Below are 23,427 nucleotides of genomic sequence, written 5' to 3'. Positions count from 1 at the left end.
TATATACCCATTTTTTCCCGCTGTAGATGCAAAGAACTAAACAGCAGACAGTACTCTCGCTCGCTTGAACGCATTGGAATGCGCTCGCGTCGCCGAAGTCGTCAATCATCGGTCTTTTTTTCCACGGTGTACTCCATCCCTCCCTCCCGTACACCGCGTCATGTCACTAGGCTGACCTAGTGGAGAGTGGTGAACAATGCGTCACCCGGCGCAAGAGTAACCGGCTTGTTGCCAGGCGCTGGTGCAACAGGCGGATTGCGCGGTGCTGACTTGCCACGGTTTCCACCCTTGCCGCCGCTGCGGTCGTTGCTCCCACCACGAGCACTACCCTCAGGCGAATTCCAGGTCTTGCGTGGACGACCTCCAATCCGCTTCTCAATCTTCTCCACCTTCTCCTTCAGGGACTGATGCTTGGCCATCAGCTTCTCCAAATCGGCCGCGCCCTTGGCGTTGCCAACCTTCTTCTGGTTGACAAGGTTGTGGACCATGCAGTCGAAGACCGGGTCGTTTTCCGGGTACGCCAACTGGCAAAGAAGGTCCATGAACTCGAACGACACATCCTGGGCGCGGATGCGGTCGCAGAACTGCTTGGTAAACTGGGCCACGTACGTATTGTTGAGACCTAGGACGCGGGCAGCGCGGCAGATGTGGAGGTTCTTCTTATCGTACACCGTCTCAGTCTGGAGTCGGACAGAGTAGACCCTGCTCTGGTACGTCATCTCGTCCATCCACTTGAGATGCGCCGTCGCAGCATCGGCGTCCATGGAACCAGCGGGAAGGACCCAAGAGGTCGCATCGGGGTTGGCAGTGAAGTGCTTGTAAGCTTTGTTCGAGCACTGCATCAGAACGTACTTAGGAATACTAGCCAGCTTCGCCTCTCCAAGCTTGACAATAACCTCAGGACCGTTACCAAATACTACGCGCTGTCCGTGTGACATGTGACGGATGTCAGCCGAAGGGTTGAGTTCAGGCATAGCACCGGTCTTGTCACGCGCATGTCTAGACGAGTGGCCCCAGGGTGTGGTATGGCCGGTGAGCTCGGCAACGGGCGACGATACAGGTGGAATCTTCGCAGCAGCCGACGCGACTGGCTTCTTCCCGTATTTGGACATATCAATGCCAAATGTCAGGGTCTTGGGCTTCGGGGCCGGAGGGACAACCTTCAGTGTCTCCTTCGTCACGAAATTGGGGAATGCGGATGTGACGAGCGATGGGCCGCTGGTGTTCTTAGCCGTTTTGGTCTCCTCGGACTGCTTAGTGACCGCGGGTGCAGGGTTCTCGTCTTTGACCTCCTCAGTCATAGAAGCATCGACGATCTCGAAGCTATCAGAATCAGAAGCCACAGATGCGGCCTTCTTAGTCTTGGTCTCCGTCGCGGTAACGACACCAGTACCATTGGACTTTGTGCTCTCTGAGACTCCGTCCTTGGGTGCATCCTCGGTGGTCACCTCGTCGTTTGTGGGGACGGGGACGAGTGCGGCCGACTCTTGCTCGAGGCTGCTGATGGTGGCAGCCTTCTTTGCTTGCTCATGGTCGTCGATGGCCGAAGCCTTCTCTTCAAGCTCGGCCTTCATATGTTTCATCTGGCTGTCTTTATCTCCAGCCTCGCGCAGAAGCTCCTGGTTGTGAGCGAGCTGGTCACCATTCACCTTCTTGAGCTTCTCGATTTCGACATCTTTCTTTTGGATCTCCGTCTCGAGATCGCCAATGTGGGCGTCCTTGTCTTGGACTGCGCCTTCCAGCTCCGCGATGCGAAGCGTCTTGGTCTCGACCAGCGCGTCCAACTCCTTGACACGCTCCTCTTTGAGAGCAACAGTGGTCTCGAGAGTGGCGATCTTGGGATCTTGGCTCATGAACTCGGCGATGAATGTGTTATCGTCATCGTCCTCGTCGGCCCAGTTGGTCTTCTTGCCAGTGGCGGCCTTTGGGTAAAGACCGTTCGATGCGCCGTTGGTGGTCTGGCCGTTAGTCATACCCTTCAGTACCAGGCCCTTCTTCTGTTGAGGGTCCGGTTTCGACTTGGGCGGCGCCTCTGCAATCTTGGGGTTTGGAGACTCGGCGGACTTGATCTTACTGCCGCCAGCAGCCCAGAAGGAAGGAGCCGTCGCCATTTTGTGTGATCGCTTGACGAAAGGGTAGGAGTTGGGGGTTGGGTCGCGGCTCGTGAGGTGTGGGAGGCGGAGGTGAGGGCGAAGCTCGCTTGATAGACACAGATCGCCTAGGGAAGGCTCAAATTGCGCAAGGTCGACAGAAGATTTTGGCGGTCGGGGCTTCGGAACGCAAGAGCTGTAGCTGCGCAGTTGAGGAGCGAGTGTGGAGAGAGGAAGAAGAAAGGTGAGGGAGGGCGGATTATGTACTGGGGAGGGAGCGGCTAGCAAAATTGAGAGGTGCGTGTGAAGGCGGAAGTGTGCGAGGCGAGTCCAAGCTTTCCGTGGTGTTGAGGGTCGAGTGAAGACAACCTTGGAAGGAAAGAGCGCCACACGAGGGAAATTTCGACAGAGAGCAGGCGCAGTTGAGCTGTCAAAAGTTAAACCGAGTTTCACCGCACATGCAGACAAGCATTGTACCGCTTCCAAAGCCTTTCACAATTCCAGGCAAATCATGGTAGCGATGCGTTTACGTGCGCTGATATTTGAGATGACGAACCTCTGATAGGACGAAACCGCGGATAGACGAGTTTGCCATGTGCCTATCCGCTCCAAGGAAGTAGCCCTCGTCCAATCCCAAGATAATCACTACTGCGAGCCAATATACCCACTCATCCCCTCCGAGTGAAGGAGTGATAGCACATATACGCCTCCCGGTATGCACTCAGCCATGATGCCTCAACGACACTGTTTCCCTATGCACTCCAAGTCCAGATTTGATGGAAGTCAATCTTCACTCTCCATCTCTTTTCAGGGCGCCTATGTGTTCATTCACGCTTTCTTTCTCGTGAAAGCATCTTTCCCCTTCATTCGACATTACAGCGCGCTCGCTAGGTGAGGAGGAGAAGCCGGTATCGCCCGGGGCGTGGTTCACTGCAACGCGTGCCTGGATGTCTTCACTGCGAGATGTTGTCAGGGGAATCGAAGTAGTAATCTTAATTCATCTTTACAGTGGTGTTCACTCGTTGTGGAAGCTATGAGGCGCGAAGCGATGGGGCGGAAGACGCGTCGACGCGACAGCCCTGCGATCCCCGCATCCGAAGTCCGAACTCGTCAGCCAATGGGAGTTCAAGGAAGTCTACATACACCTACATCTCTCCTGCATCGATGGCATCTCTTTCTATAAGACTACATCATGTCTCGTCCCGTTTCTCAAGCCTTGCAGCGCTGCAACCCTTTCCGAGACCATCCTGACGGTCAAACCAGTCCGCCACCATGACGACTCAAGCCCGCAACCTCTTCCACCACCTACCTCCGCCAGCGGAATGCCTCGCGCTCTTCATCGCAACCCTCGAGATCGTCCCTTTCGGAATAACAGGTCTACGAAACCCTTCCTTCTTCGCTGATGGCTACGGTCTGCCCATCTCGGCCGAGTCCGACACATCGCCCGCATCCGCAAAACGCTCCAGCAATACCGAAAGCACCTACGACGAGGATCAGAATACCAAGAAAGCCCTGGTTGCAGCAATAGCAGCGCGCAACGTGCAGAACGGCGTCCTATTGGCAGTCTTTGGTCTGGTACTGCGAGACAGGAGGAGCTTGGGAGTTGCGGTCATGGCGGGCTTAGTCGCAACCGTCGCGGACACGGTGATTGTCAGCGCGTATGGAGCAAAGGACAAGATCGCGGGTCACTACGTTGGCATCTTCAACAGCTTGGCGATTGGGGGAAGTTTGTTATACTGGGGAAGGAACGACCCACTGTGGTGAAAGTTCGGTCGAAGGTGCACAGGGGCTGGAAGGAGAGAACGAGGCACGATGGCCCGGCGGCATGAAGCGAGGGTGTAGACATGAATCGCGGGGGTTTGCCTAGCGTCCAAGACAAACAGCCGCCATCCAGGCAGCAGTCCCTATCCTTATTCCTTCTTCTTTCATTCTTTTCATTCCGTTTCGTACTGACACCCGCTATGGCATGCAAGCACACCGTTCTACAACTAAATCCATCGCCCTTCGCAGAGTTAGCTGGATATGAACAGCCGGATGCCGCAGCACGCGCAGGAGCAGAAACGACAACTGGAAGAGCGCCGAAGGGTGTCAAGGATCATCCCATTGGAACATTTCCCGCTCCTCTAGTCCTACCTCACGACGAGCTCAACTATGATCCAGATTCTTTACCGCAGAGTACGAAGGAATGGCTGGACGAGGAGTGTAGGAATAAACTTTCAACGGCGCCAAAAAGGGATAAGTTGTATGCGGCGCAAGTGCCTGGGATCAGTCTTAAGGCGGACTTTATGAGGCACTGGGTAGTACCCACTGGTTGTGATGAAGTCAAAGGCGAGGGTAGCGCCAGACCATCTCCTCCATCTGCGGATCACTTCGTCGACTATCTCACCGCATTTTATCACGATGTGCCTGTTCGCCTCTTCCCCACGCCATTGACCTGGACATCATGGGGCTCCAATACCAAGTCCGCCAAGGGCTGTCGAAGTGCCGCTCTGCTGAAGTACATCGGTCTATCACATGGAGATCGTTGTACCAGAATCCGCGTCCGCCCTGCGCCAGACACCGCTTTCCCTGCTCAACTGAATCTAGACGACATCCTCGATGCAGCCATTTCAATCCTTCCCGACGACGCTTATGCAATGGTACTTCTAGTCGACCACGACATTTACGAGTCCGAAGATGACGACTTCTGCTGTGGCAGGGCGTATGGAGGCAGTAGAGTGGCTGTCGTGCAGACTGCGCGATATAATCCAATACTGGATGCACGAAAAGGAGAGGAGATCGACCGAAACCACATATGGCCGTGGAGTCATTGCAAAACCTTTGTCGATGAATTATGTGCTGTAGAGGATGTAAAGGCAAAACCTGCGACGAAGAAACAGAAAGAACTAAGCAAGAGTGGGGCGATGAAAGCGGCTACCCAGGCCGCGACAACATATAAGCCTACATCATCGGTGCAAGAAGTCCAGGCGCTTTGGTTCTCACGTCTCGCGCGTACCGTGTCACATGAGCTAGGACATTGTTTCGCGCTGGACCATTGTGTATACTATGCGTGTAATATGCAGGGTACAGGTAGCATGAAGGAAGATGTAAGACAACCGCCATATCTGTGCCCAGTATGCGAAGCAAAGGTAGCACACGCTATTGCTGGAAAGATGAAGGGTGGTCGCGAAGAGGAGAAGATAGAATGGATTAAGCAGAGGTGCGAGGCTTTGAGGCACTTCTGCCAGAAATTAGAAGATAAAGACATGGATAGCTCGATGTGGCAGGGCTTAAACGGGTGGTTGCAAGAAAGAATGGTAGCGTTATAATTCCGATGGCATCCCAATGCGTCCCAACCAATTTGTTCCAATCCACAACTCCGTACATCTGCAAGATACTCACGATTCATCATACTCCCGATTTTCGGAGCGGAGGTCTTGGTCATAGTACGTGTCATTGGCTGTCGCCTCAATGACACGTAAAACATCGGCTCAAGGAATTGAAGCAGTACACAAATGTTTCTTCTTACTCGTTTGGTTTTGGCGCGACGCAGCTATCTCTATGGAGTATTCCGTTCGCTGGAGAAAGAAAAGATCGTCGTGTGAGTTCCCGAGGACGTGGTTCAGCAAACCTAGACCGACCACCCAAGTTAGAGCCACGGCTTACGGATAATCCGTACTTGAATCTGAACGAATGAAGATTGCTCCAAGACATCCCGTCTGCATGGTGAGACGCGTGTTGTGGTTCAGTGATGTGTTTTGACCCACGCGGGAAGTGTACCCCTCATTGCCCCACCATGTCCCAACACATGCACCTACAGTGAGCAATTTATCCATACATGACCTCAGTCGACAGTATGAGAAGTAAGGTATAAGTAGCCGGCTCTAGCCGTAGTCTCGCACTGAGTCCTCAATCGTTCCTCAACTGTTCCCTATCACACACACTCAACTTTCACCAACCCAATACAACCCACTTTGGTACGATGCTATCATCGAACCAGCAAAGCGAAGCCTATTCGGCCTCGCTCTTCGCACACCAGAATTGCATCTCGGTCAAGTAACAGGTGCCCAGCATGGCATCATCAGGTACCCATCTCAACCATCAGAAGCAAAGCATGGCGGGTGTTCAAGTCATCAGCGACTCAAATCCCTTTACAGGATCTGATCGCTGATGGCTTGTTCTGAGATCATACCGTTCAAACTTGATCTGGATAATTCCAGCGCGAAGGACTATTGCTGCTTCATTATGACCCCTTCCCCGCTATGTTGGCGTACTGACTAGCTCAGCTTCTGCACCCAAGTCAAGATGTCGACTGATAAGATCACCTTCTTGACCAACTGGTGCGCTTTGCATCTTGATCAAACGGGGTGTATACTGATCGTGAACAGGCACGCTACGCCATACCACGCTCCTCTCTATCTTGCTCAGAGCAAGGGATACTTCAAGGATGAAGGCATCAAAGTCGCTCTCCTTGAGCCCAATGACCCCAGTGTATGGTCGATAGTAGCCGTTTGACCACATGAGCTTACCATAATAGGACGTCACCGAGATCATTGGATCTGGAAAGGTCGATCTCGGCTTCAAGGCCATGATCCATACTCTTGCTGCTGCTGCCCGTGGCTTCCCGGTTCAGTCAGTCGGCTCTCTGCTCAACGAGCCGTTCACTGGCGTCGTGTACCTGACGTCTTCCGGTATCACTCCCGACTTCACCACCCTCAAGGGCAAGAAGATCGGCTACGTCGGCGAGTTTGGCAAGATCCAGCTCGACGAGCTCACGGCACACTACGGCATGTCGCCTGACGACTACCAGGCCGTCCGTGTTGGCATGAACGTGACCCGTTCCATCATCACCGGCGAAATCGACGCCGGCGTCGGTCTCGAAAACGTCCAGATGGTCGAGCTTGAAGAGTGGCTCGTGAGCCAGAACCGCTCGCGTGACGAAGTGAAGATGCTGCGCATCGATGAGCTCGCTCAACTCGGCTGCTGCTGCTTCTGCAGCATCCTCTACATCGGTAACAACACTTTCATAGAGGAAAACCCTGAGAAAGTCCGCGCCTTTCTTCGCGCATGCAAGCGCGCGACCGACTTCGTCCTCGCATCTCCTGATCAAGCCTGGAAGGAGTTCTGCAACTTCAAGTCGGCCATGAACACGCCTACCAACCGCAAGATCTTTGAGCGTAGCTTTGCGTACTTCAGTCCCGACCTTCAGAATGTTCAGCGCGATTGGGAGAAGGTTACCCGCTACGGCAAGAGGCTCGGTGTGTTGGACGACAGTTTCAAGCCCAACTACACGAACGAGTACTTGGCTTGGGGTCTGGAGGAGGAAGCTGACGACCCTACTGGCGATCAGAAGAGGATGGTCGAACTGCAGGAGGGTGTGAAGCAGCATGGAGGATTCAAGCGTCTCGAAACCATGTCTGGCAAGACCGTTGTTGGCGCTGCTGCCCCCGCCGTTTGATTCGTCCCCGGGCACTTGTATTTGGAGATGCAATCATTAGCTCCATCTTAACGCGTCGGAGATCTTTGGGCTGCTGTTCTATTGCTAGCATAATCTCGAAATGAACAATGAAATTGTCACTCGCTCAAAGATCTCTTTACTGCCCATTGTGCGTAGCTTCTGTGATGCTAGTGACGAACAGCCTACGTCATTTACCAGGGCTCATGCTCATCACAACCAGAGGGTTTCTGACTTAATCAGCGGCCAGACGCCCATCTCCCGCCACTGGTGAGATAAGTGAATGGCCATGCACAGGCCCGAGCCGTTCACAATCACGCCATATGATCCGCATATGTCGGGTGTAAAGTACGCAGAGAATTGCAAAGACTACGTCGATGTGCGAGTTGGAATATGTTTTTCAGAAGTCGGGCAGGAACGGCTCCGGGGGCTCTTGCTCACGAGTGCGCAGTCACAATCACGCGCCATTCTCGATTGCGCGGTAAGCTTCCCAAGGTCGTCTCACGTTCAGTCGCCACCCAGTGGCTTTACGCTCACAACATATCACAGCTACTAAATTTCTAAATGCGTCTCGCATCTCTTCCTAGGCGCAAGCATCGCTAAAGCAGGTACTACTATCGCAGATTTAAATAAGCTCGCGTCTATTACAACCTACACCCTACTAGTAACTATAAGTAATAGGAGATTTTTCTAGTTATCTAGACGTTTACTCTAGACAAAGGCCTCTATTACCTATCTACGTAGGAAGCTAGTACAATATACCTCATTTCTCTCACTTGAAACACTTGGATCGTGATGAATGAAACCTCGTCGTCTTTTCAGCTCCATCCTTCCTAAACCATTGCAACAACATCTTTCGTCGATTCCTACTTGTCTCCATCATTACTATCTACTAACACAATTCCAACGCAACACGGAACAGCCAACAAGAAAAGCCAACAAGAAAAGCCAACGAGAAAAGCCAACGAGAAAAGCCAACAAGATTCCGAACATCGAAAAGGAGATGGCCGCTTCCTACACAGATACGAAGGACTACTACGTAAGATTCATTCAACACGTTACGCTTGGGATCAACACTAATGCGAACAGCTGGAGGAGGACCTCAAGGACTACGTCTTTTCTGATGCCTCTAAACGCATGCTTGTCGCCGAAGACTCTAACACAGGCAACGAGGTCTGGATGGCTGTTCACATCAACAAGATGCCAACAAAGCATAAGTTCAAATTGAAGCCATCCTATTACAACTCTCCGAACAAGGACAAGCAGCCCAACGTAGTCGAGGCAAAGGAAATCAACAAGGACCATTTGTTCGACGGACTGCCGAGAAACAAATGGTGAATTCAGACCGCGCTCGCGATCTATAAGCATAAATACCGAGACTACCTTTCGGAAGAGCTCGTAAGAGAGCAGAACAAACTGAAGAGCAAGCGAGCCAAGCCAGTCAGGATCAACAAACCGCAGTTCAAGAGCATCAAGAGCATTAAGAGCACCAAGAGCATTAAGAGCACCAAGAGCATTAAGAGCACCAAGAGCATCAAGCACACCGAGGGCAAAACCGTCAACGAGCAACAGCCCAACGTCAAGACCATCGACCTGCAAGGGACGTTCTTCGCCTTCGAAAAGAACTTGTCCGCAGGCGAGTACAAGCTCATCGGAGCCGAGATGGCCAACACACTCAGCCTCAAGACCGCACCTCCAACACGTGTGCTCTCAGAGATGAGGGACTTTGCGAGACTCACCGGATACAGTGTTTGCTATGCGCCTTCCTGGGGTCAGTGGTTGGAGGATACGCGACAAGAGCTTCCCGAGCCAGCTGCTGTTGATGCCAAGGCAACGAACAAGGAAGAAGATGAGGCAAGGGAGCCCATGGATCTAGTGTCCATTGCCGATTCCTTTGCCGATATCCCGAGCGGCTTTCGACTAAGGCTCCTGGACCCCATGCCCGCTGACATGATCGCGGGCATCGAAAAGGTGACAGCATATTTTGAGATGAGAGCGAAAGAACTTGCAGCCGGTGCTTGAGGGCAACAGGACAAACGGAACATGAGGCCACGGCACGCTCTTGGCGACGATGATCTATCTTGCATTCATACTAAGGTAGGGTCCAACAGGACGTCAACGGAACTTGCATAGTAAGGGAGGCAGGAAAAGCGTGTCATATTTTTCTACTTATCATCAAGTCTTTACCAGACTCACCATGAAGCTTTTTGGAGAATATAGTCAATTTGATGTCAGCTTGACGCGGCGATGACACAGCTTCTTCTCCATTGTGGTTTGCTCTCGATTCCAAGAGACTCCGCTTGACTTCTTGGACGCAACAGATATGCCTAACTACTATGCTTAATCACAGCCAAAGCGACCGCGTTCCCCGCGTATCGATCCCTACGCTACGCATTCGTGCACCTTGTCCGTTGTTGTCACACATCTTGCCCGACAGCATATTGGCTAAGCCGGATTGATTAGCTGTCGGGGTATGAGCCACCGATTAGTCTTCGTGCGTTGATGTGAACAGGATTAAAAAGTCCAGTCTAAGGGCATAGCGATTTTGCATGAATGACATCGTCATAGTGAAACCGATCAGACTGGGACATAGTTTACACTCATTATATTATACTACATACACAGTGCTCAGCACCAGACCAAGAGGAAAGAGGACATCGAAAGCCAACCATACCGGCTCCGATCCATGGAAAACCAATCCTCAAACGCCAAAGTATGCAGTTAAACCGTAAGCGGCCGTTGATTCCCGCGCCTTGATAAACACCAGTCAGGCCCGTGTAGGGCCTTGACATGCGACCGTACTCCCATCCTCTGCCATTACTCTTCCATTTTGTCGTTGTCCTTGTTTGCCTCCTTCGCAGGCTCCTTCAAGAACTGCGCGCGGAAATCCGCGTTGCTCTTCGGCTCGCCGTTTGTTGTTGTAGCACCTTTCGGTATAGCTGGGCGACCAAGACCGGGCTTTCCTCGTCCTCGTCCACCGCGAGCAGTAGTAGGTCGGTTGACACGGTTTGGCTGGATGAAGCTGTTGCTCGCCTTCCACTCTCCCTTCTGCTTGTTGAGGTCCTGGACTGTACCGATGCGCAGTTTCCTTCCCTCGAAATCTTTGCCCTCAAGCGCAAACTGAGCCTTGCCAGCACCTTCCACGGTTGTGAACTCAATGATCGCACCACCATGATGGGGTTCGAGCTTGATCCTCTTGAAGCCGTACTGTTCGACAAGCGGTTTGATGCGCACGTCAGGCACAGTGTCAGGCAGGTTGAGGATTGCAATGGATCGGTCCATAAAGGATGCGGGCTTGATAGCGGTTTCAGGGGCAGCGTTGCTCTGTCCAGGAGTACCTTCGCGAACGGCTGCGTTATCCGTGTTATCGAGGGTTGATTGCACCTTTGGCTTCGTGTCAGGTCGCTCTTTTGCAATCTCGACATTAATCTTCATGCCGGCAAACTCTTTGTCATGCATTTCTGCCACTGCAGCTTCAGCGCTATCCTTGTTATCGTAAACGACATAACAGTAACCGCGGTTGTTGCCAGTCGACCTGATAGTTGGGCACTTGGTGCTCTCAATCTTGCCGAACTTGGAGAAGACGTCCCTAACTTCTCGTTCTTTAAGCTTGAAGTTGAGATGCCAGATGTAGACTTCGCGACCCTCGGAGGTAGCGCCATCGCGTTTCTTCTTGGCCTTGGGGTCGGAGATCTTTGAGATTAGCTTCAACCCTTCAATGTCAGTGTCGTTCAGCTGTGTCGCAGCGACCGCTTGTTCAGCTGAAGCAAACTGAACGTAGCAGAATCGGCGATGCGCATCGTACTTGAGTGAAGGGAAGCGAATGCCGATAATTTCTCCGAATGGGCTATAGAGGTTCCGGATCCAGGCTTCGTCGGCATGCGCAGGGTAGTTTGCGACGTATAGTGTCGTGCCTTGGCCTCGCTCGATCGATATGTTGTGACCTTCGAATCCTTTCGCCTCTTTGCTCAGAGCATATTGGGCTTCTTCGGGTGACTCAAACTCCACCACAGCCGTGAGACTATCCTTCTCCTCTTTCAGTACTAGATTGCGGACTGTGCCTGCGTCGGTAAAGAACTGGCGTATTCGAGTCTGTGTAGTGTTGAGTGGTAGCTTCTTCACGATGACTGTAGTGTGCTCGCGATCTCGTTTCGGTCCTGTAGAGCGAGCTTCCGAGGGTGCTTCGCTCGCGACTCTGGCTTGACCGTTGACCCCGTCAAGAGCCTCTGAGATCTCTACGTGCTTGCTCTTCTTCAATACTGCATCCTCGTCACCGTCCTCTCGTTTCCGCTTCGTCGAGCTGTCTCCGACTTGGCTATCTGGCGTGTCTTGTGGCGGAGCTGCAGCGGCCGCAAGTGCTCGCTCTTTCTCCCTCCGGACGGACACGATGCGCTCAGCTCGTCGTCGCTCAATCGTCGCGCTGCGTACCTTTAACGCCGATTCGTGCTGCTCGCAATGGCTAATGTACATGTCGATGAGCAGCTCTGGTTGATCAATTGTTTGTAAGCGCTTCATACCACGTTCCAAAATGGCAGTGGCCTGGGTAGGCGGCAATAACGGTTGACCTGCATTTTGCTTGCCCCTCGTTGCGTGTGGCGCCCACAGGAGCATCTCGAATATGTAGCAGCGATACCAGAAGTCGTAAGAGTCCTCCTGGTACTTGGTGATAGAGTCCTGAATCTGCCGGGCTTGATCGATGTCACCGCGTTGGAGCCAGAACTTGATGTGGGCGCGCTCAAGACGGTACTTCCGGTCCGTCCATTCTCTGCCATGCTTCTTCATGCCGACCTCTCGGACAAACTCCAAAGCCGATCGAATTCCGACCTCGGCAACATCAACATCATCCTCCGTTGCTCTGGGGTCATCGAAAGCCCTTCGCCGAAGATATCCACACCAGGCGAGCTGAACCTTGATGAGTTCATCCAAGTCAGTGTGCTCCAGAAGTCCAGACCCAGTGGCTGTGTGCTTGACAAGTTCAAGGTCCTCGAATGGCTTGTTTTCCGCTTCGAGTGTCAATAACCGGTGGGACCAGAGTGACCCGGACCATGGGCAATGGCGTGTCGCGCGCTCGAGAACGTTGAGTAAATCTACCGACCGGTTATCTTGCCAAACGAGAAACTCAACGTGGTCTTCCCATATGGAAGGATCAACGGGAAATCGGAGCGTGGCTCGCTCATAAAGTGCGTTGACGAGATGGAAGCTGTAGACACCCATAGTCCTCTTCTCCCATTTCAAGTAGCGTGTCATGGCGGTGTACTCTGCAGCCTGGTCGCCTGCTTGGATAGCCTGCAGGAGTTTGAACTCGTACTCTTCGCGGTTGGCGTATTGCTGCTTGATGTGTGTATTCTTTTGCACCACTTCATCCATAACCTGCTCGTAGTGGCTTTGATTGTAGCGAGAATTGAAAGAAGAGTATCTGCTAAGGGTGTTCGCCCATGTTGCATGTGGTTGGCCGAGGCGGTCGTTGTAGATGGCGGCTACCCTCTTCGCCTTCTCTTGGCTGAAGCCTCCTCGCTCGAGGTCTTCTTCCAAAACCTGCAGGTAGCGGTCCCAGACGAGATTGCTCTCTTGGAGGTTGTACTTGACTCTCTCAGCACCTTCTTGCAGCGCGTCCAGTAGCAGTTGGGGTTGGAAGAGCTCTCGACCAATAAGCCTCTCCTCTTCAGACCACTCCTCTGGGGGTACTTGCTCCCAAGAGCAGGCGACCAGGTAGCTCACATACTCGCCGTATGCTGCCCAAAGCTTTGCGCTGTAAGGTTCCTCTTGTGTTGCCTGCTTGTGCAGTTCGAGCACACCCATGCGCTGCTCCACATCCTTGGCCAGAGTCTTCTCGTCGTTCAGCCGGTAATGCCACAAGAGCTCGCCAAGCGGATACTTGTCTGACATGGTTTTGTAGGCATCGCGCAGAGTCTGGACCAACTCGTACGCATTTGGGTCGTACGCGTTTGGGTCGGAGTCGAACGAAGCGAGGTGTTTTTGGAGCCCTTGGTGTAGAATGGTGACGAGCGAAACATGGCTGTAGTAGTCGAATGGGTTTTCCAGCAGCGTTTTATCGAGTTGGTTGAGCCAGTCGATGTGCTGTTGGTCGAGAGAGCGAGTGATGAAATTGCGCGGTCGCGGTGAGGCCTCGGACATGATGCTAGCTACGGACTCGCCGGAGAGGTTTTGTCCGAGGTGTTGCAGTCTGGCAAGTGGTCAGTGTTTGGTGGTGGAGTTTGCGCGACAAAACTAGGCTGCCGGAACGGGCTACAGCAACCCGTGATCACGGGCAAGCGCGACACCCGGACGTCACTGCCTGCCCCACAAAACACAAAGCGCGCTACTTGTGGACATGCAGGTGCAGTCGTCGGCTCAGAAATGGGGCGGACGAGAAAAATCAGCAAAGATGAAGAACTTACGTGACAGGCCGTTGGTGGACTACAGAGTTCTGGCGCGCAGCTTGTTGTTGCTGCATGCTGGCAAGGTCTGAAAGTTGTTAGCAGATTCCCTGGGAGCTAGCGACCCATCGTCGTTTGTCGTAGCTCTTTCCTCCCTGCATCTGAGCTGCGGCTCCCTCATATGGGGGCCGTCTACAGCACTGTGCCACTACCCCAAAGAAAGCGGGCACGTACCTGCAAGAGTGTCCATGCCCGGTGTGGATGTTTGACGGTACATGGGGTTCGGGGTCGTCATGCGCGCGTCATGCGGCGATGCTATTTGTTGTGGCGTTCCCATTGTGCTGTGTACTCCTCTTGCGCCGTTCGCGATGTTGGCGTATCCCGGGGACGGCACACGCTGTTGGAGCGTCTGGGGCGGCTGCGGGGAGGACCTGATCTGTTGGCTTAGGCCCGAAGGTGTTCGCGATGGCATCTGGCGTCTTGTGCGCTTGCCCGGGGATCGGAGTAGTGACGGCGACGGGATGGTAGGGGCGGCTTGTGGTGTTGGGGTGCCCGCAGGCGAGTCCGACGGCGATAATAGCGAGTTGATATCCATGGTGTACAGCGTTCACGACCTTTTGCCCTCGTTTGGCACGCACTGCGATCCAGCAGCTGTCTTGAATGCTACACGCGCGCCAGGCGTCTGTCGATGCTCTCTCTTCCTATGGTCGCGAGCTGCAGAAACTACTAGGCATCGGGTCCCTCGTAACGAGCGGCATGGGACGACGGCGGGCGTTTGGCGCGAAAAGGACCGTCGGAGGCGCGAGGCGATGGGGATAGCGAGTGTGATGGGAGATGACCTCGTCGGCGTCGTGGGTGAGAAGGCCTACACCCGGTCTAGAAGAAAAGGTGGTTAGGTGCACCAGGCAAGCTTGGGCCTGCGACTAATCGAGTAATGATGGAGCGAGCACGTCGCGACTCGGAGCAGCAGGATGCGGACTCCCGGAGTGAGTTGGCGACGGTACAGCACGATGTTTGGCGCGTCACGGAATGCGCGTCAGGCAACGGGGTCAAGAGTCTAGAGTCGACGGTGGTCTGGACAGGAGCGGGACGACACGACTCCTGCACATTTCTTCTGCGTTCTGATCGCTCTGGTTCAATGATGATCCCGCTGCCAAGCCAGCCCCCTGCAAGCGCCCTGCGCCAGCGCGGAGCCTTTCGCCGTGCCACAGAATTTCCCGCGACACTTCAGAGCATTGGCATCATCAACGCCGCAGCGCTGTGGTGTCGAGCATCGCTATGAGCGCCCGGATACCCTCACGGCGGCTGGGGCAGTCAGGTAAGCTATTACTGGGAACATTGATTCCCTGCACCATTTTCTCCGCACCTATCGGAGCGCTAGTCGTTCTTCCGGGCGGTACAACACCATGACGACTAACATTGAATAGCCCTCGCCGCGCGCCCACACACCCAATGGATACCCTTAACCTCGATCCTTTCAATCTCACAGCGCAATATCTCGTTCGGGCGCAAGAAAGACAACGATGACCTCTCCGATACCTTCTCTTCAGTCGCTCATCGCACTGCCGAGTTCAGAGTGGTCAAGAATAACAACGATGACCTCACCAACCCGATCCTCGAAGACTACCTATCGAAGAGGGCAAAACGAACAGGTGCGAAGGGAACAGACGCGTCGGCAGCGCCCTCACGCCCCACCCCTCGTGAAGGAGACTTCGCCGTAACCCCAACTTCCCTCTTCCCACCCGAAAGCGACATCCCCGGCTGGCGGCCAGACCTGAGCCCGCAGGAGAAACTCGAACTCAAGGCGAATTACCGCAAGCGAGAGCAACAAGAGGCGCTTAAGGAGGACAAGGAGCTCATGGATATGTCACTCGATCCCGACCAGAAAGCCCGCAGGCGTCTCGAGCGCAAACTCGTCATTTCCGGCGTGAAGCGTCACGGCCGCATGACAAAGGCGCAGAAGTTACTCCGTACCGAACGCCAGTCACTCTACAGGTCACAACTCCTTCCTACGTCTACCAAGAAGCTGCAGAAGGTCGTAAACCAGATCGCCGGAAAGACTGTCTCGGAAGCCCTCGTCCAACTCCGCTTTTCCCCGAAACGTGTGGCCCGCGACGTCATCAAGGGCCTCGAAATTGCGCAGAACGAAGCCATTGCGGCCCGCGGCATGGGTCTCGCTGGCGAAGACGCTGCGGTGTCGCGTTGGAAAAAGCAAAGAGCAGCTACGGATGCGGGGAGACCGAAGGATACTTGGGACTACAAGACGTCGAAAACGAATGGCAGTCTGGAGGCGAAGCCGGTCAAGGTGCCTTTCTTCAAGGACACGACGATCCAGTTGAAGGATGGGAGTAAGAAGGTGGTCCGCGATCCCAGCGAGATATACATTGACCAGGCGTGGGTGGGACCCGGGCAGAGCTGGAAGACCCCTGAGTTCAGGGCGCGGGGTGCTATCAACATGCTGAAGCACCGGACGACGAGTGAGCTTGTCACACACTTTATTTCGGAGGATCGGGCGCTAACAGTGCACGACAGGTTTCTCCGTTCTTCTCAAGGAAGAGAAGACGCGCTTGCGCATCTCAGACGAGATTCAGAAGAAGCGCGACAACCGCAAGCTGTGGACCGCACTTCCCGACCGACCCGTCACATCACAACGGCAATACTGCCTGTGGTAAACGATTGTACGAATTCAGTGTATAGCATATATTGCCGGTGGAAGAAAACTGGCTTGTACAATATACCATTCAAGATCAACCGTTCCCCATCATCCAAAGCAATACCAATCGCTTTATCCGGGTATCTCTCTATCACCCATCCAAGGTGCATAACGTACATGGCTGCTGCTGCCTTTTCAACTTTTTGAACATGTGACAAGATCCTAAACGCCTTCGCTATGCAAACAAAAGATCCCTTTACCATTCTCATACTTCCACGCCGTCTGCTGCGCCGACGCTGCTGACGAGCATATCTAGCATGCCACGTACCTTCCATGCGTCTTGGCTTGCTTCGACGGTCACCTTGACTCGCTGCATCAGCGCCATGATTAGATCGTCGACCTCCTCGCTTCTGCCCAGTTGATCGGCGTATAGATCCAGAACCACGAGCGCGACGTCGGTGGTCAGACGTGTGATGCGGTAGTCGGAAACATTCTTTATGCACCAGCGGAGGATGGGTTGGAGTGTTACGGAGTCGCGGTTGCTGAGAGCGGTTCGGAGAGCAGAGCGGTGGCGTAGAGCGGTCAGGAGGGTAAGGGACTGGCTGCGGGCATTTGCGTCCTTGAGAGATATCAGTCTTAGTCTCAGGGGTGTGCAGGAGAATGGAAAACATACCTTTGATTCGAGCACCATGTCCAGCGCCTGCGCGTACATGCCCTTTCGCAGCGCATGCGCCCACGGCTGTCCGGCCGTGATCTTTCCCCGCGCATTGCCCTCGATCACGATGTCTGCGCTCTCGCCGGTGAAGTCTTTGCCTCGGATGCGCTTTTCCCAGCCCTTTCCGCGCTTCCGCTTCTTGCTCCTGTCGTACTCTTCGATCTTGCCTTCCATGAGCGCTTTCATCTCCTTCTCTCGCTCACGAGCCTGAACCTTCTGCTCGCCGGAAAGATGGGTCTTGATCGAGAGAAGACCAGATTGCATACCGACCGCAATGTGTCTGTCCTCCTTTTGGTTCGGGATGACGCTGAGTGACAAGATGGGCGAAGGGTACTTCATCCCACCTACGACGTTCCAGCCTGTTGTTTCAAAGACCTTGACGTGGCCGTCGAGAGCACCGGAGAGGAGGCGTTCGCCATTGTTCGCTAGTGAGAGCGCGGTCACAGTTTTCTGGTGGTTGCGCAGCATGTGGATCGGCTTTGCGGCTACAATGTCGAGAACGCTGATGACGTTGTCGGCTGCTGCGAGGACGGCCGTTCCAGACGGCATAGGGAGGACAGTCTCGACGGGCGCAGCGTGTTTGAACACCATGACCGCCTTTCCGCCTACTCGCGAATCCCAGAGTCGCACCGTCTGATCGTAACTTCCAGATACGAGCAGCCCACTTTGCGCAGGCATGAAGGTGCCGCTGCGCACGTAGTCTTGATGCCCGTCAAACTTCATGACGCTCTTTTCACTCGGCAGGTCCCATAATCGCACGGTTCTGTCGTCGGAACAACTCATCAGGCCAGTAAGATCTGTGGGATTCCACTGTGTGACCCAGACGGGCTGCTTGTGTTCCTTCCATGTCTTCAATATGGCCCTGCTCTTGACATCGAACGCTTGTATGACACCAGTATCTCCTCCTGCGACCAGAATCCTGCCATCGCGTCGTATGTTTCCGGAATGCGCAACGTCGTCGACGCCGAAGCGCGATATCGTCTTGACGACCTTTCGGCTCTTGGAGGAGAAAATCTGGACGCGCGATCCCGTGGTGACTGCGAACAGGTCTTGGGTGGCCGAAAGCGTATTGGCGGGCTGAGGGGGCGGTATCGAGATGTGAGTTACGGGCGAGGAATGTTGCGAAGGGTCGAGTTTGAGCTCCGAGGCGAATGAGTTCCAGTACTTTTGCTCAGACGTAAGGGTGGAAGGGCCCTTTGGCAGCTTCAAGGGCTGCAGGAGTTGTACTTCGGCCGCCATTGTGAAAGTTGGATGCGATCAATGCGCGTGGAGTTGCGAATGTCGTGAGCTTTTCGGGTGGAGGAACTTTTCGGTGGGTCAACAAGTCACGCTAACGACATCGGATGGTGGCGCCTTCCCGGCCTGAACGCGGACAGATGCCGACCGTGATTAATATCAGCATCAAACTCGCGAGTGAGCAGATCCTGATAATCCGTGCCGTGAGGTTTACTTGTCAAGATCGCCTTGATGAATTGCTATCATGCTAGGAAAATGCCGGTCTCTTCGTCACACAGCATGAGCTGACTAGTGTTGGCTGCCTGGAGGATCGCCCGGGCGCACCCAGTTCATCAATAGACGACGGACGGCGCAGCACCTTCCACCTCATCAGCGTCAAGCCGGCTTCCACGTTCTGTCATGCGACCCCCAAACATCAGATGTCTCTCTTTTCGATTCGGACCTATTGACCTGCCAATGATACATTGCCTGGCTCCAGGATAAACCACTCTCAGCGCGTCCACCAGGGCCGCACTAGACGCGTCACGATGGATCCCGACGCGCTCGACAGGATGAACGATTTCTTCGATTTCGCCGCTCTTGAACAGAACGACGTAGTCGAACACACTCATGCCTCAAGTGGGCAAACGGTGTCATACTTTCAACCAGACAATGTCACGGCTATTGACTTCGCTTTGGAACCAGTGGCCCAAAATACCCTCCAATTGTACGACGTGCCCATGTACGACGTGTCACACGATCCCTCCTCTGGCGATATAAACCAGCAATGGCCAACGTCTCACCCAACAACATATGCTGCGACGTTCATGATTGAAACGAGTGTAGACTCAGGAGCAGACGTCGATTGGCAAACGGTTGATATGGAACATGCGAAGGACCACAGGCTCCGCGATGCGACGGATCTCGCTCTCCCGCCTTCCTTGTCATCACTTGCGCTAATGCAATGCGATGATGAAGGCAGTTTAATCGATGCCCCGCACTCTCAGCTTGGGCTACGTCCTTCAGTTCTCGATCATTCAATGATTCCGGCCGATGCCTCCCTTGGACAGGAGCAGCTACCAGTCAGATCGGCCGCATCCCAGCAACAACCTTCAATTGCCACTTGGAAACCAGCATCAGCCAAACGTAAAGGTCCTCAGTGCCGTATTCCACTTGAGGCAAGGCAGGTGTTGGAGGACGAATTTGCGGCCAATCCATACCCCTGCGCGTGGGAATTAGACATCATCGCACATCAAGCCAATCTCGACGTGAAGAAAGTCCGTAACTGGTTCAATAACACCCGAGCCAGGAAGAAGTGTGGAGGTGAGTCGTATCCCATTCCATGAGATCATGCTTTGACTTACCTATTCAGATTCCCACCCCGCTGTAAAGGATGGTTCAGGCCAGAGCAATCGCACTCTGAAGACGAAGCTGTCAAAGGATAGTCTGGAAAGCCTCCAAAAGCAAGCAGACGACGCCAATCAACTGCCGCAGCCGCCTCTGGCGGTATACCTTGCACAGTCGTACCAAGAGGAAGCTGTTGAACTGTCTGCAGTGCAGGCTGCCGTTGATGTTGAGTCTCTCAACGAAAGCATCCCAAATAGTGGATGGTCTGAGTCCAGACAAGGCAGAAGAGGTTCCGTCATCACCTCGATTGCTTCTTCTGAAGGCACTGCACCTACAACATACACGGTGTCTTCCAGCGGTAGCCGCAGTAAAACCTCGTCCTTTGGTCGTGATCGCCGTCGAGGCAGACGTCGGATGGCATGGAAAGAGTCTCCTCGCCAAGCCATTAACGGTGTGAACAGTGCAGGTGAACCCCAGAAAGATCTGCCTTTTTTCTGTACTTTCTGTCCGCGGGCATTCAAGACGAAGTATGAATGGATACGCCACGAAGACTCTGTCCACGCGCTTCGAACCACTTGGATTTGCTGTGACACAAAGTCATCCGAAAATCTTGAAGCATGTCCATTCTGCGGCCAGGCCCATCCCGACGATGCTCACCTGGCTGGCCACAAGTACCAACAATGCCGAAGCAAGCCCGAATCCCAACGAACTTTCTATCGCCGCGATCACTTCATCCAGCATCTGCACCATGTTCACTTCGCCAACACCAAACATCCGTCCGTACGTACCGGCTGTCAAGCTCGATTATTAGCCGCTGAAGGCCACAACTTTGGTTGCAAGGACCTCGCCATGAAGTGGCGTCGCTTCGGTGCTCCAATGAAGCTTGACGATCCTATGCTTCATTGTGGCTTCTGCGGAAAGAAGTCAAAAGACTGGTCCGAACGATGTGAGCATGTTGCTGAGCACCTCGTCGCGCGTGAGCTTGACCGTGCTGTGTGGTGGAGCGAGCGCAAGGAAAACCATTTGGAGAACCTCTACTCGACTACACCATACGAATCCTTCCGATGCCGATACTGCCAAAAGGTCTTTACGGATGTCAAAGATATGAACGAACACTCTCACTGTCGTGTGTGGAGCTGTCGATTTCTCCGGAGCTTCGACGACGTTGCTGCAGACAATGCAGGTCCGCCCCTGTGTCCAGACTTTCCTTCGGCCAAAGCTCACCATTGTCACCTTTGCGGCTCCGGCTATCGAACGTTCCACGTCGAACATGCGCAGAACTACCATCGGTATCGCTCGTGCAATCAAGAGTTTTACACATCTGAAGACGCTTTCCTCCAGCATTTGCACAACTTTCATGGCGCTTCACAGCCAACATTATTGCGAGGCTCTGGTGTCATCGAGCAGAGCTATATGCGCAATAAAGGCGCATCGTTCGAGCCCGTGGAGTTCAATGAGAGCTGGCAGCCTTGCGTTATGGATCTAGACGTAGCCTCTGTCAGTCCATTTGTTGCCGACAACACTGTTTCAACCCTACCTGTCGACCAGAGAAGGAGTCAAAACCAGACCCGGAAGTCGCTCGTCATTCCAAAGAAAGCTCGTGACATTGTGCAGACTCAGGACGTCAATGTCAAGAAGGTATCAAGACAACGATCTGACACATCAACCTCCAAGGCCGAGAGTCATCACCCGCGATTCTTCCGACTCAGTACTTATGTACCCTTTCTGTCATCTCGTATCTTCTACTCGCGGTCTGCAAAGGCAGCGGACTTTCCGAGAGACAACCAGGCTGTGCTAGAAGAGCTACCGAAGCCGCACATTGCGACACTGGCGATGAGTGCAGGCACAGTCAGCATGGCCGCCGCTCGCTTGTTCATTCGGCCAGACACATGTTCGGTCAATGGTATGGTAGAGCTTACCATTGATAATGAAGCAGATGTAGATTGAGCGAACTTAGCCGCTGCCGAGTGGGGATCGGGATTACTGTAGATCGCACGAGACCTTTGGCACTGTCCCCTTCCTCGGCAAAAGCGTCACTGCGTTGCCCGAGAAACTGTCCGACGGCTGACGTCGTGGTACTGCCCATCCGATTGGTCAAGCAGCGTTGTTTTGAAGTGGATTAGACTGTGGAGGGCGCACAGACTGAGCTCCTTATCCACTTCAATACTGGTGGGCATCCAGCAGCTCTACTGGCAACATATGCAAGCTACCTAGCTGCGAAGTACGCACTCGATCAATCTCCAACCCCGTCAGTTCGAATCCGAACCCAAGATTTGAAATCGCCCAAGACAACATGGCCGAAGATTCGGTCGTCCATCTCCCACTCGCCATCGACGTTCCCAAGGACTCACCTGAGGACTTACTCCTCTCCACTACCTCTTCCGACACTGATGTCAAATTCGATCGCTTCAATGAGCTTCCGGAGGAGCTCAAGCTCGAGATCTTTCGACGCCATCTCCGCTTTCCCTGGAGCGTCACTAGCCGTAGCCATGACTTTATCTACGGACCCCGCTTTCTGAACACCGCGCTTGCCAATAAAGAGCTGTGTAGTATCGCATACCAGATCTATTACCACGAAAACACTTTCAAGTTGGCCTGGTTAGTTGTGCGCGGGTCACGTCGAACCCATTTGTCTTTCCGTTATCCATCCAAGGCCATCGCACATCTTGTTACGAAGCTCGAGATACATATGGAAATACAGGATTTCAGGTACCCCTTAGGACTATTCTACTGCGGCGGCTGTCAGGGCTCGCAACTAGCTGTCCTAGCTCATCCTCGCCGCGCGTCCTTCATAAGAGGGTATACCTGCTTTATTCTGGAGCCGCATTCGTGGGCAAATGACAATGAGGCCAAGGCTGGCTGGGGAAGATACTTCACCTCGTTGAAAGAACTCCGCATTGTGATCCACTTGCCTTACTGTCTTCCGGAAGAATCGAATGTATTCTTCGAGCGACTGCCAGAGCAGGCGCGCCTATTGTTGCAGGCCAAAAACATCCAGGTCGAAGTCGAGCATGCTCATGAGCGCACTCGCTGTGACGGTCATTGCGAGCGCACGATCGAACGTGGTATTATCGGCATGACAGGACCGCCAATTCCGAGTCACTATACAACATGAGAGTTGTCTCCAGGACTATCAGGCCTCGAACCACTATTCTGGGGCGTTTCTCCTCCGAGGCGCATTTCGACTGCTTGAACGAGGGATCTTTGTCGGCGTTGCGCCGTATTGACGTGGCATAGTGACCGAAGCATGGAACATGTGAAGGTGCTATGAGGACAAACTCCAGAGTTTATACGGGCTGGTGTCACGGCGCATAATTCCCATCAAGTCGTCAGAGAGCATGTTCTGGACATGGGCGGTGGTGTCTTGACTGTCATGTATACAATAATTTTCAACCTCGATAAGGAACGTCTTTCCCAGGAGCTTTCCACATTGTAGTCGTTATTGCGCAGCTTGTGAGCGCAATATCACATCTCCAAGAAATGCGTATCGCCGAGGTATTTGTGAAAAGCCATTGTTAAAACACATCAGGCCTGGTAACGCCTACCTGGTATCAACCCACTGAAGTCTCACTGCCATTTTAGAACTTTGGAAGCGT

At 53.6% G+C, this 23,427-nt stretch overlaps 8 protein-coding genes across 8 annotated transcripts; 5 read left to right on the top strand and 3 right to left on the bottom strand.

Annotated features, from left to right (window-relative positions):
* Positions 1-176: 176 nt before the first annotated feature.
* Positions 177-2,111, bottom strand: J4E88_000701 (uncharacterized protein; the record flags this gene model as incomplete). The annotated part of the gene is made up of 1 exon (XM_049394375.1): positions 177-2,111. The coding sequence occupies one exon, from the start codon at positions 2,109-2,111 to the stop codon at positions 177-179; it is 1,935 nt and encodes a 644-aa protein (XP_049260204.1).
* A 1,251-nt stretch (positions 2,112-3,362) lies between these two features.
* Positions 3,363-3,854, top strand: J4E88_000700 (uncharacterized protein; the record flags this gene model as incomplete). Its single annotated transcript, XM_049394374.1, has 1 exon — positions 3,363-3,854. The coding sequence occupies one exon, from the start codon at positions 3,363-3,365 to the stop codon at positions 3,852-3,854; it is 492 nt and encodes a 163-aa protein (XP_049260203.1).
* A 2,520-nt stretch (positions 3,855-6,374) lies between these two features.
* NMT1 (glycylpeptide N-tetradecanoyltransferase) lies at positions 6,375-7,527 on the top strand (the record flags this gene model as incomplete). The annotated part of the gene is made up of 3 exons (XM_049394373.1): positions 6,375-6,409; positions 6,458-6,560; positions 6,607-7,527. 3 exons carry the CDS (start codon positions 6,375-6,377, stop codon positions 7,525-7,527), a joined length of 1,059 nt encoding a protein of 352 aa, XP_049260202.1.
* A 1,000-nt stretch (positions 7,528-8,527) lies between these two features.
* J4E88_000698 (uncharacterized protein) lies at positions 8,528-9,546 on the top strand (the record flags this gene model as incomplete). The annotated part of the gene is made up of 3 exons (XM_049394372.1): positions 8,528-8,563; positions 8,614-8,858; positions 8,970-9,546. The coding sequence occupies 3 exons, from the start codon at positions 8,528-8,530 to the stop codon at positions 9,544-9,546; spliced, it is 858 nt and encodes a 285-aa protein (XP_049260201.1).
* Positions 9,547-10,341: 795 nt separating this feature from the next.
* Positions 10,342-14,178, bottom strand: J4E88_000697 (uncharacterized protein; the record flags this gene model as incomplete). Its single annotated transcript, XM_049394371.1, has 3 exons — positions 10,342-13,708; positions 13,923-13,989; positions 14,136-14,178. 3 exons carry the CDS (start codon positions 14,176-14,178, stop codon positions 10,342-10,344), a joined length of 3,477 nt encoding a protein of 1,158 aa, XP_049260200.1.
* A 660-nt stretch (positions 14,179-14,838) lies between these two features.
* J4E88_000696 (uncharacterized protein) lies at positions 14,839-16,573 on the top strand (the record flags this gene model as incomplete). The annotated part of the gene is made up of 3 exons (XM_049394370.1): positions 14,839-14,887; positions 15,329-16,378; positions 16,434-16,573. 3 exons carry the CDS (start codon positions 14,839-14,841, stop codon positions 16,571-16,573), a joined length of 1,239 nt encoding a protein of 412 aa, XP_049260199.1.
* A 246-nt stretch (positions 16,574-16,819) lies between these two features.
* J4E88_000695 (uncharacterized protein) lies at positions 16,820-18,508 on the bottom strand (the record flags this gene model as incomplete). Its single annotated transcript, XM_049394369.1, has 2 exons — positions 16,820-17,173; positions 17,228-18,508. 2 exons carry the CDS (start codon positions 18,506-18,508, stop codon positions 16,820-16,822), a joined length of 1,635 nt encoding a protein of 544 aa, XP_049260198.1.
* A 524-nt stretch (positions 18,509-19,032) lies between these two features.
* J4E88_000694 (uncharacterized protein) lies at positions 19,033-21,778 on the top strand (the record flags this gene model as incomplete). Its single annotated transcript, XM_049394368.1, has 2 exons — positions 19,033-19,807; positions 19,857-21,778. 2 exons carry the CDS (start codon positions 19,033-19,035, stop codon positions 21,776-21,778), a joined length of 2,697 nt encoding a protein of 898 aa, XP_049260197.1.
* Positions 21,779-23,427: the final 1,649 nt, after the last annotated feature.

This window comes from Alternaria novae-zelandiae, assembly GCF_023758075.1.
Source record: "Alternaria novae-zelandiae strain BMP 2774 chromosome Unknown scaffold_1, whole genome shotgun sequence".
NCBI classification, from domain to species: Eukaryota; Fungi; Ascomycota; class Dothideomycetes; order Pleosporales; family Pleosporaceae; genus Alternaria; species Alternaria novae-zelandiae.
This window is presented reverse-complemented; position numbering and strand designations above follow the sequence as displayed.